Below are 12,682 nucleotides of genomic sequence, written 5' to 3' on the forward strand. Positions count from 1 at the left end.
TATACAAACAATGACACAAACTAACATACACCTTGAGGAAAGGGGAGCACTTTCTTCATCTCTGTCACTTCACTCTGTCACTATAGATGGCAGAGCACAGAGTAGTTATGTAGAAGGTTGGTAAGGCTGTAGTCTGGGGCCTCAGAGGCAAGCAGGCATATGTGGTCAAAGACACAGCATGATCCAGTGGCTAAACTAACTTTTAGGTTCTTAAAACTAGCATAGTTTTCCCCTTTTTCCTCCAAGAAACTGATGACTTGAGTTAGATTAAAATAACATTGCCCTCAATCCAAGTATGTCAAATTGCAAGGAAAGGTTTATGAGCACTCTTAGGGGAGTTGCCATACCAAACTGAGTGATGGTCACATTTCTTTCTAAGACCAAATCAGTGACATTGGTCTAAGCATGCTGATTTGCTCCAGGTGAGAATCTGACTCATGCCAGCCAGTCAAAAACAATGTCCCAGGTTGCCTGCAATTATGCTAGAGAGAAGAGGTATGCTGATCTCCTATTTTAATCAAGTCTTGGACAGAAGAAGGGACTTTTTTTGCACTTGAAGTATTTCACAGTTTGTCATATGCTCCATAGGTACTGGATATAAGACGGTTTTACTTACTTATTTCTCAGTCATCTTCTTGAAGTTAAGCAACTGTCTGTCTTCAGAAGAGGAACAGCAAATTAAAATTTAATTAATTATGAGTATCAGATCCTTATTGATTACTGTAAAACTTGGAGCTGTTACCACTTCTGCAAGTCCTATGGATGCAAAACCAAAAGCCTGCATAGGCCACTGTGTAGCTAATGAATTTACCAAGGCTCACCTCTGCCTACAATTGAGATACATTAACAGATCACCTGAGTACTTCTAGCACTCATCAATTCAGGCAAAATTGTCCCAGCCACTCACACTCAAACTACACCAACTCACTTTCCAACAGACACCAAGGAATAGGGCACAGAAAATATCCTCAGAGAGGCTAAAGAATCAGGCCAACAGGTTTTAATGAAAAGACTGACACCACGTGCAGATAAAGCATGTTTGACTCTTTATCAAAAAGATATCACTTAGCTAGTTGCCTAAATACAGGGTTTTGTGAGTAAGCTGAAAGCTTTGGCTGTGCTGTGAAGTATTCTATCAGTGTTATTTATCAAGCATAATAAGGTCCTATGCTGATGAGAAAATCCCTGAAAAATTCACCACAAGAATTCTGCCTAGGTAAAGTAAGAAATCAGCATGCACAAAAAAAGCAGTTACTATTGCATTAGCAAACTTGTGTACTATTTATACACCACCAGGAGAATTCATGCCTTTCTTTGGACCTCAATTACAATCTTTCCTAGGTTAGCATACATGAGTATGAGTGAATGAAAATAAGAAGGCAGCTCATATTCTGTGGGCAAGTTACACTCACTATAAATTTAAAAGAAAATAGCTCCTACCACTTGCTATTAAGACTGATAAAAATTGTGTTTGTTTAGATATTTTTATATTTGTTACATTTTTAATCCACACACATGGCACTATATACATACCTTTCAGTAAAACTGCGAAAATTTAAAAGTGTGTGTAGGTTAACACTCTTTGTGGGGGGTGTGTGTTCATGTTTATGTGTAGCAAACTTACACAAAAGCAAATTTGGCATTTTTAAGTAATAACAATATTTATAATAGTAAGAAGACAAGGAGTTACTTGAATTGCATTGAATATTACTGTTTTAGACAGAAAAGTTTACCACTTTGGCAAATGAGATCCGAAAAAATTAAGGTCTTTGCTCACTGAAAACAACAAAAATATTTTACAACTGTTTTATTGAGAAATACTAGTTTTTCTACACTTGGAGCAGGGAATTGAAATCAGCAACCTTGGTGGTGAATGAATGGGTTTTGTATTCTTGGGGGGAAAACCCCAACACATTTGCCTTGTTTTTTCTATATTTTTTCCTAATGTCCATTGGTAGTTGATGTTAGAGGCAAGGCACCATGATAAAGAGACCTTTGGTCTGGCTCTGGGGTTCTCTTTCATGGCATACACCAATAAAGAAAATTTCAACTAAAATACTCCTAGTTTGACAAAATTCTAGGGAATTTAAATGCAGATTTTTTTTTTTTTTTTTTTTTTTAGATACTGAAAAAACACTAACCTTACAGTGGAAATAAAAATAACCCCATTCCCAGAAAGACCATTACCTTGCCTACCCCTGCTCCTAAAGTAATCAGCACAAAGGGAAAGGAAGATCTAGTTTGCAGACAGCAGGGCATATATAATAAATATCACCAGGTGAGGTTACTAAATTAAAGGTCATAATTTAAGTCATGGTTCACATGGCAGAGCAGACCAGTATCACCATAAGAAAGTCAGGCTCTCTAGTGCATTTTCTTTACCTCACTGTTACCCTACCTGCAGGAGATGGAAGAAAGCAATCTCTCTGCTAACTTTGAGAGATTCAGCCTCCTCAGATACCCACAGTTTAGGTCTCTACAGGGTCTCCTGGATTACACTAGAACCCAAGAGCTTCCCCAAAAGCCAATTAACAGGTAATAACAAGTAAGAGTTAAATATGCTGGATTTTTGTTTGTGGTTTTGTTTCTTTCTTTTTGTTTTAAATTCTTTCTTTCTTATGAATATTGCAGGACCTCCCAGCTATACAGGATCCAAGTAATGACTGCCCTTCAGGGCTCATTACTGAGTTTGGATCCCAAATCTGTCATTAAGCTAGCAAGGGGAAGAGGTCAGGGAATGTGGGGGAAGCAGGGGTGAGAAGGTCACCCATGCAGGGGGTCTATCCCTGTTTGCAAGGCAGATGTTGCCCTTTGAGGCCATAAGGATCTATTTCTCTTAAGTCACCAGATGTTGCCCATGCTGTTTCTCAAATCCGGGTGGAAAATTCCACCATTAGCAGGAAAATTATGAACAATTTTATTGGTAATTTATGAGGAACAGTAAGGAGAGGGGGCTCAGATCTATGTGTAGCAACCAAATATGCATGATTGATTTATTCCACCAATGAATGCTGCCATGCCTGAGTCTAGATGATCAAATATCACTAAGATGTTCCAGTCTAGCTATCACTGAGTTTCCAGTTCAGATCTTTATGGACAAGAGTCAGCTGGCAGGTTTGACTGGATTCCAGTTTGCCTTGCCTTTGCATGCATGGCTGTGTTTTAAACAACTTACACAACTTACACTTCATAACACAATTAGATAGATTTTAATGTATATGTTATGGATGCACATAACAGGGCTTGCCACAAATACTTTCTACTGAGACCAAGCTCCTGCCGTCTTGCAGCAGGAGTGTTTTGCAGTCATTCAGCATAGCCCAAAAGGAAGTTGAAAAATCCATGTCACATAGCAAAGGAATGAGGTCCTGCATGCACTCCCATGACACTGTTGCTTGTCTGAGAAAGTAATAAAAAATGGTCAAGCTTTTTTTTTTTTTTTTTTTTTTTTTTTCTTTTTTTTTCTTTTTTTTTTTTTTTGCATTTATCTGTAACATTGCATAGGCACAGTGCCTACAGTTGAATTATGGAAACTGTATAGGAACTTTCCATGCAAGCAGCTAATGAGCAATCAAAATTTGTATTCATGGAAACAGAAACACCTACCCATTTTTCCTCTTAGCAACATTCCAGTAAATAACACTTGATCTTTTATATCAGTCTCCTGACATCTGCTTATGATTATAATACCATACAGCTAGAATGAAATTCTAGCACTTGAGATTCTGTAGTTGATGAAATAGAATAGCAAATACACAAAGTGAATACAGTCAAGCAATTGCTGTGTGATTACAAAACAGCAGATAGACAAAGACAGATCCCACTGGAAAAGGTTTACATTTGGTTTTCTGTTTATGTAAATGTCTATCTCCCACTTAACAGCACAGAAATGTGGAACAGAAAAACATGCCTGGTAAATTCACATTGCTATAATTCACATTGCTATAACATCTTTAATTCATCTATGATATGCAGAGAGCTTCAGTTTTGTTTGCTAATGAGGACATGTTTGTTTTGTACTTCACAACTGGCTGGACAATGGAGTTTGAATTATAGGAGCTGAATTAATCAAAGCCACACTAGAAAAATATGATTTCAGCTTACATCACAATCAACCTTAAATTACAATACCCAAATTAAAGCATCTGAATCACACTCAAGCCTCTGAATAATTTTCCTTCAGATACATTCATGCCTTTGTGTTTATTGTTTTAGAAATCAAAACAAAAACCTATCAACATATTTGAAAGTAAAAATGGTGGCAATCAGAGCAATACAAATATTACTTAAAGTGAGAAGTGCTGGTTTAGCAGTTCAGACTATTATATGTTTTAGGTTAAATGCAACTTCCCTCGCTGTGCAAAACAGGAATTAGAATAATATTCCCTTCATCTTTTTCTAGTGTTGACTAGACTGTGTCTTAGACTTGGTGTTACACAGAAAATGCTCATCTGTGCCGAGATCTGTAGGAGACAGCCCATTTGTCTGTAAGGCAAATTGAGCATCTCAACTACGTAAGAGATAAGTCAGGCCCGACCACTTTTCTTAGTACACCTAAAATATTTCAGTGCTTCCACTCCCACTTCACTTGCCAAGCTTTGTCCTGCTTCTGAGCCCTTTGTCCTGCTGGCAGCTTTATACATGGTCTTTCTGAACGTGATGGTAAAATATTAAGTCAAGCCTTACCATTGGTGTCTGTGATGATAACACTGGCTTTAGTACTGTCATTTCCTAGCTTGCTGCTCACTCTGCATACGTATTCCCCAGCGTCGGCCAACGTGGCTCTGTAAATGTGAAGCTCAGAGTATTTCCTGTGAAATCAGAAAAAAACATATAAACATCCTATACTGGTATAACAGTCACTACATCAACTAAAGCACTTTTCTCCCCACCACTTTCAACAGAGGGTCTTGTCTTCCATTCTTACTGACAGATCAACACTATCCAGGCTTGAAAGTAGGGAGGAGAATAAAAAAAAAAAGAAAAATTTCTTACAGGCTGCTGGAAACCAGGCATATTCATGAACCCAAATGAAGATACTTGCTTATGCTTTTCTCTATGAGAGAAGTCTTTGCTCTTAAAGAAAATCTGGAAAACAACCATCTAACAACCATCCTCTCTCAGACAAACTGCTGGCTGTCCAGAAGCCACCGAGATAGGTGTAATACTGAAATAGATTACCCTTCCCTATAGGTTCATATTACCAGTAGTAGAATTCTGGGTAAGTACTGTAGTTCCTAACATCTGACTAAACAATCATGAGATTAGAGCACACTTTTTAACAGCCTCTGAAGCCCCAAATCATTCTCCAGTACTAAGGAAAAAAAAAAAAAAAAAAAAAAAAAAAAAAAAAAAAAAAAAAAAAGACAAACTTTTCCTCACCCAAAAAAAAAAAAAAAAAAAAAAAAAAAAAAAAAAAAAAAAAAAAAAAAAAAAGGAGCACAATTTGCATGAAGCTACATTTTGTTCCTGGCTCAGAGATGTAATTTAATCAGTCTCCAAGGTTTTAAGATTAGATTTTCAAATGCAGAACTCCTGCCTACCCATTAATTTTGTAGGAACATGTTCTGGTGTCATTCATGGGGTCCCCAACTCACAGGATGGCAATAATCCTGTTATCTAGACTGCAGAGAATGACTAGCTTGAGGAAAATGGACACATTATTGCTGTTCCCAGTTACTGTTTAAAAGAAGTGCTGTGGGGACGTTTCTGCCTGTCGTAAAACCTGATCTACAGAATAGTCAGAGTGCATGAACGCTGCCTTCCCCAAGCAGGCCCACCCTGACTTGAAGGGCTGACCCCAGGAGGCAGCGTTTCCTCACTCTAAAAGCTCACAGTAACTACCATGACTGCTGAGATAAACAATGTTTGGGGAGATGCTTTGCTGCCATGTCTCCTATCTCTCCACGCAGAATTCACAAGTGGTTATCCCTTCTGCAAACCACTGAGCAGGGCTTGGTTCATACCACAAACTGGTCTTTTGTAGCAGTGCTGGCTTCTGAAGCACACAAAATGTTCAATGTCATTTTTCAACACATCCTTGTGAGTCACCCCTACTTCCATTGCAGGACACTATCCCATCTGCTATCTGCTACCCAAACCCCTGCACATTGGCAGCTCAGCCTTCCCTGCCTCTGTGTGAAACTGCTGCTGTTGAGGAGTCAGCCCTCACGGAATGAAAGCAGTGTGCTAGGTGGACCCCTCTCTGCCAGAAACCTGCATCACAAGAGTTGCCTCCCATGTCCTGAAAGAAGAGTGCTTTCTCGAGGCCACTGGGCTTGCAAGAGGGAGGAAACACCAAGCCACGATTAGGAATTTACCCAGGTTTTCTCAAATGGTAAAGAAATGAATAGCTGAGTATTTGGACTCCCTTTTCAGGCAATGTTAGGAGACCAGTTCACAGTGCTGAATTAAGGGCTGCACATCAGACGGCATACAAGAACAGATTCTAGCTCGTGATAACCATGAATACATGAGAAAAAAGTGGTAAAGGCATTAACAGAAATGTCCAAAAGTTGAATGCTACTGTATCTTTGTGTGAAAATTTTGCACCTGACTAACAGCTATACTTATACAATAGCAAAAGTGGCCTGCTTTTTAATTTTCCTGCCAGCCATTCACCTTCACAACAGCCTGTTGAGGGCCTAACCAGAATGTGGTGTGGTGTTCTACACCACCTAACAGCTTGTGCGGACATGTGGTATTTCCTATATTGCAACAGGTTATCTCTCAGCCATACTTGCAGACACTTGTCTAAATGGAGAGCAAGTTGTAGCCTTAGGAAGCTTCAAAAGGCAATGTAAACAGGCTTAGTGATTTTAAGAATTCATTGTAACCCAGTGAAAACAAAGGAAGCACAGCTGCAGCTACATCACTTTAATATGGACACCCACTCTATGCTTGCTGCAGTCCTCTCCATACATTAAGTAATATTGATGAAAAACACTTTTGTGGCCTGCTTGGCTTTGTGAAGAAACTCTTTTCCCTGCACATTTATTTTTATTGTTTTTTGTTTTACTTGATACATATGGAAAAAGACAAGGAATTGTGTCTTCCTTTTATGATTTTATTTTTTATATTAAAATAGGTGAAGCATCAATATTTCTTACAAATCCATTTCTAACAAGCCAAATTTACTCTTGGTTTTAGAAAAAAAAAAATCCCTGTATAGAGTTTTGTCTCTGAGAACAGGAGAAATAATATGAATATTTATAGCCTTAAAAATATCATTGAGAGTTATTGGGACAGAATTCAAAACAGTCAGAGCAGAAGATGACTCATTAATGGCTGTAAATGAAGCAGTTTCCTAGCAATGCAGTACTCCAACAGTACTGACTTAAAGCATGTGATAAGGGATTTTATTTTCAAAGGCTTGTCCTTTTCTCAAACTATACCATGCTACTCCAAAAAAAATTCCACTGCCTGTAAGATTTGCTTCTGCTGAATCTTCAGCTCATTGCCACTATGACACTGTTGGGCTTGTATTCATACATGAAGGGAAAAGAAACACATCTGCAGAATGCAGTCCCAGCCGACCTTATCTGATTGCTTGAATTCATTTTGCTTCCAGTCTCCATCTGTCATTCAGAATTGCCTGTCTGCAGGCAAATATCCAGGCTAAGCCTGGATGAACCTCAAGGTACAGGGCACTTACATACAAAGTTTCCTTGTGCACTACTGCACCCAAAGCCATCATCTAGATGTCTTTGTCTCTGCCACAAAAAAAATCCCAAACCTGATAAGAGAGTCTCTCTACGTTTAATGAAGAGCACCTGACTTGTACAGCACACTGCCCAAACCGATAATGTACAAGTGTCACCTGCATTTGAAATCAGAGAAGGAAAATGAAATGCTATCATAGTAGAAGACAGCCATAGGACAGTTAGCTAGTAGGGGAAATGCTCTTGTCTAGGGCCTGCTTTTTTCTGAATGTCTGCTGCCACAACGAAATAGCTTAGAGCCTGGACACACAAATGAACCAATCATGGCCTCATCAGTCATCAGCAATGATCAGCAGAAACTCACTGACTGCATGCTCTTACTCTGACAAATTTCACGTAAAAGTGAGTGCTTTAAATGCATTTCATTAAAATTTAAAGTCATTCAGTTTCTCTCGACTCTCCAGTGTAATGAGAATGAATATAGCCATTTAGTGTGAGTCACCTGCCACACTGTAGAACAGAAGTATAAAATCAGAGTAGTTTGGGTTGGAAGGGTCCTTAAAGACCATATAGCTCTAACCCACTTTCCATGGATAGGGACACATTTCACTGGACCAGGTTACTTAGAAAGCTTCCAAGGATTTGGAATCCACCACAATTCCAAGGATTTGGAATCCACCATATTTCTGCACAATGTGTCAGTGCCTTCCCACACTCACAGTAAAAAAAGTCTTCCTAATAATCTAACCTGAAACTACCCTCCTTCAGTTCACGGAGACTCCCCCTTGTCATGTCACTCCACATCCCCATAAAAATTCCTCCTCCAGCCTTCTTGCAGTCTCCTTCAGGCACTGAAAGGTGCTGTAAGATCTTCCCAAAGCCTCTTCTTCTCCAGGGTGAACAGTTCCCACTCTCTTAGCCTGTCTTCACAGGAGAGGTGCTCCAGCCCAGTGATCCACTGCTCTTCTCTGGGCTCACTCCAACAGGTCCATGTCTGTCTTGCACTGGGGGCCCCAGAGCTGGACACAGTAGTCCAGGTGGGGATATGACATCTTGGGGCTCTGCACCCTCTGAATCAACCACCCTGAAACTATCCTAGGGAGCTTAGAGAAGTGAAACCATATGACATGCAAAGGAGTCTTTGGAAGGCTAAGCTTTGAGGAATGCTGCATTGCCACAGGCTCTTCTAAACTGTCAAAACACTAAAAAAAGTCAGCAAGTGATCCACTTTGGCAAATCCTTTGATCCAGTACTATTCACACTGGCCAACGTGCTCAAAACCACCAAGCTGATTTATTATCTTTTTCTTGACTACTTCAAAGCTAAGGTCTTCTTTTCCAATTTCTGAGATAGACACTTCATCATACTGCCAGATATTTTGCAGTTTGTTAAAAAACATAAAGCTATTTAGATTTAGCTCTGGCTACGTAGCCAAACAAAAGAAACCCTAATTTATTCCAACAATAAACACATTTTATTCTGCCATCACACAAAAAGAAGGGTGATTTCCTGCAAATTGATAGAAATCAGTGGCCAATGGGTACTACAAATAAAATTCGTGAGCTTTTTGTAAATGTGCTAGAAAGTGTTATTTTCAAGTGTTTGGATTGAAGATGTCAGTAAGGCTGTGGTATTCTGCATGCTAACAGTTCCTCAGAAACATAGCCTACTTTTTATGTAGCCATTTGACCTTTAAAACAAACATTAATCCCAGACAGTTTATCAACTACTCTAACCTTTGCAGCTGGTGTTCCTCACACTTGGTAATAGTAAAAAATTCACACTAAAATTGTTGTGTAAAAATACAGAAGCATATGAACATGACAAACACTTATCAGCATGCTATCATGGAAAAAACTCCAGAACACAAGTGGGGAAAAAAACTCTTTGTTTTCTGACACTGCTCTAATTTGCAATGGTATCTTCTTAACATGGTTTTGCTTACTGAAAGGTGCATGTTGTTTATGCATTCATTTACACTGCATTCCCCCCCTCTTTTTTAGCTTTACAACATGTGTCTGTCCCACTTTTATAAAAATAAAATCTATTTTCTCTTAAGCTGTTCACTTCTACTCAGTCCCAGATGCACACACAAACAGCAAAAGAAGAAATGGCAAAGAAATTATGTGTCCCCAGACTAAAATGTCAAAGTAGGAAGGCAAAGAATATCCTTTAGATATCAGCAGACACCCCTTGTCTTTTCCTTTTTTGTACTCTTCATCTAGTGACTTTCATGTCTCTAACTGAAAGTGCTTCTCCATTCTACACTGACATTTCTAAAACACAAGAGAGAAATTCCAATAGTGCATGGTATCATTGTGACTGGGGAGGCACAAATGTGTGAAATACAGGTCAAAGCCTCCACCATCTCCACTTATGGTGAATGAAGGTGACTTCGTATTTCTATCTTCCAGAAAAAGGCACAATTTTAATCTTTTTCATTATGCATCTTTTGGGAAAGTTTAAACACTTTTTGGCACATCAAGCTGAAAAAGAGTCTCACACTTCCACATGCACCAATATCAAATCAATGGCTATCAGTTTCCCTTCTGACAGCTCCTCAAAGCTTTTTGGGGGCAAAAAACCCACAAAGAACTGAGCTGGCAAAAGGCACTTTCTTGATTCAATCTGAACTGGTGACAGTCAGCCCCAGAAAGAGAAATCCTAGCCTCAGTGAGTTTGGTTAATCAGCATCAGCCAAAATGTAAGGGGAGGAAATATGGATTGCCCCTCACAGGCAGCACCGTGTTGCTGGGAAAGCTGAGAGCTAGGCTCTGATACGAACATTTTCTTTACAGAATAGACTGAAAATACAACTCTGACGGAGACATATGGCTCTGCAAATGAGTCCAGACAATTTGCCAGGCTATCTGCCACCTGGAACAGCTCCATTTCACAAATGCTGGAAGGAGACATCACAGGTTCCTTCTTGACATCTGTGCAACTGTGGCATGGGGGCTGTGGTGATGCTGCTCTGTCCCTCTTCATGTTTCATCTTGTGCCCCAGGCTGGGGTACAAGAAACTGCCAAGGAGGGTAGGATTTCTGAATTTTAACTTGAATAGCTTGAAATATCAAATATCTATTTGTTTATACCTTGTTTTGTCTAGTGAGGTGAGCCTTGACACAAAATATGGGGGTACTGAACACCTTGGAAAGAAAAGCCTCCTGCAGAGTGCATTCCAAACCTTTCGTGCCTTGAATGAAGGGAAGGTATGGCATGGTGCATGAGAGAGCTGCCTGGCCTACTGAGAGCAGAAGCGAGAGTTGAAAGACTGTGTTCAAGCAGATTTTCATAGCTGGTGACAATTACAACTTTTTAATGTACACAACAAAGTGAGACAAAACAGCAAAAGCCTTCTCCTCTCTCAATGCAGTAAAAGCATTGTGTAATTTTCCCCTGCAGAAACAAGGCACCAGTCTATCTTCTGGTGCTGGTCATCAGTCACATACAGGGGGTACTTCCCACCAGACAGGAGGATAGATTTGTAGGCTTTGCTGTTTGTCTGACATCTGCTACACCAGTGCCTTGTTCTGCAAGCGCAAGAATGCCTCTGGTAAAGGACTACTGCATGCTTGCATAAGACATTCAGAGCTAATGAGGACAGCATTCAGCCCTTCTAAAGGATTAAACTGCTGGAAAACAAAATCTCTCAAATACTTCAAAATCTGCAACCCTTTGATGATTTTAAGTGTTCTTTGATTTCAGATAATAAACAAAAGGTACCTCTATTCTTGTTAGCAGTTTAAAAATGGCCTGTCTCCAAGGTGTACTAGTTGAAATCATAACCTTTGGCTATCAGAAAACAAATAGAAATTGAGAAGAGAAAATTAATTATGAAGTATTTATATCACATTCACACTTCATTCATACCTTCAGGAACAATAATTTGGGTTTCTGTTTTCTTAGATTTTCTTCCTCTGTAACTCATAGCTTTCAGCTTTGTGTTACTGCATTTAACAACCTCAATCCTTACGTTCTGGCGAACATCACTTCCCAGCCCTCCCAGCCCCACTTGAAAGATATTACTTTGTACTTACTTTTGTTTTTTTGGGATCTTGATATTTTCCGGTCTGTTTTTTTTTGTTATTTCCTTCCCATTCTTTAACCATTTGAATCTGAGCACGGGATACTCTGAGGTGGTTTCACACCTTAGCACTAGCTTCTGACCCACAGCAGCCTCTTGGTTTTTCATTTCCTTCAATTTGAGGGGCACCACTAAAGAAATAAAAGAATAAAGAAATAAAGAAATAAAAAAGCCATCCTCAAAAGGGAAAACGCTTATTCAAGTTGAGCTAGGCAAACCATGGACAGAGAAACCCCAACCAGACTAGCAATACTTCTGCAAAAATCCCTGAAAAACAAGGATCTGTATTGTCCTTAAAGCACAAGGGCACATTTAATGGCAGCCCACTTTGATGCTTTGGAGATCTCCTATGACAGCCTTACAACTTGCAAGCTGCAGTGAGAACCAAAGTGCTGGTTCTGAATACAGCATGGAGCACTAACAACATTATTTGATTGTGTGCACCTAGGCACAAGACAGCACACTGTAGCAGGCACCTCTGAGTGGTAACACAGAAAGGCAAAGGGAGGGTACCTTGCTAATTTCAATTGCTATGAGTTACGGGCTACCCAAAGGATCCAGGTGCAACTGATCTGACAGGGAGTTAAAAGCATAAATATAAGCTCTACAGCCTCCCTCATGTCAGGGAAAGGCTTTTGTTCCAGCCAAACGTTACAACCCACATTATACACCTACCACAAACCTCAGCTTGGCCATACCTTTTCCCTGAGGCAAAAGACAGGCTTGGAAGCCCATCAAAGAATCAATATCAATTAAGGGTATTTTGGACCCAGAAGGGGACACTGCATTGAAAAGGCTCAGCCAAGACACTGTAGGGTTCCAGCTGATGCATCTCAATTTCTACTGTGTTGTAGCAATAACATTTCTTGTAGTGTAAACCTCCAACTTTCTAAGTTATAGACCTCTAAAATTCCACATGAATACTTGTCTTCGA

At 39.6% G+C, this 12,682-nt stretch overlaps 1 protein-coding gene across 1 annotated transcript in view; it reads right to left on the reverse strand.

The window, feature by feature from the left end:
• Positions 1-12,682, reverse strand: part of NRG1 (neuregulin 1) — a 170,585-nt gene that overhangs the window by 129,865 nt on the left and 28,038 nt on the right. The window contains exons 2-3 of the mRNA XM_041395911.1: positions 11,702-11,879; positions 4,687-4,811 (exon numbers count right to left, since the gene is read on the reverse strand). Of these exons, the coding sequence (XP_041251845.1) occupies positions 4,687-4,811; positions 11,702-11,879 (303 nt within the window). The remainder of the gene's footprint in view (positions 1-4,686; positions 4,812-11,701; positions 11,880-12,682) is intronic.

Source organism: Onychostruthus taczanowskii, unplaced genomic scaffold (genome assembly GCF_017590055.1).
Source record: "Onychostruthus taczanowskii isolate IOZ18803 unplaced genomic scaffold, ASM1759005v1 scaffold121, whole genome shotgun sequence".
Lineage (NCBI taxonomy): Eukaryota > Metazoa > Chordata > Aves > Passeriformes > Passeridae > Onychostruthus > Onychostruthus taczanowskii.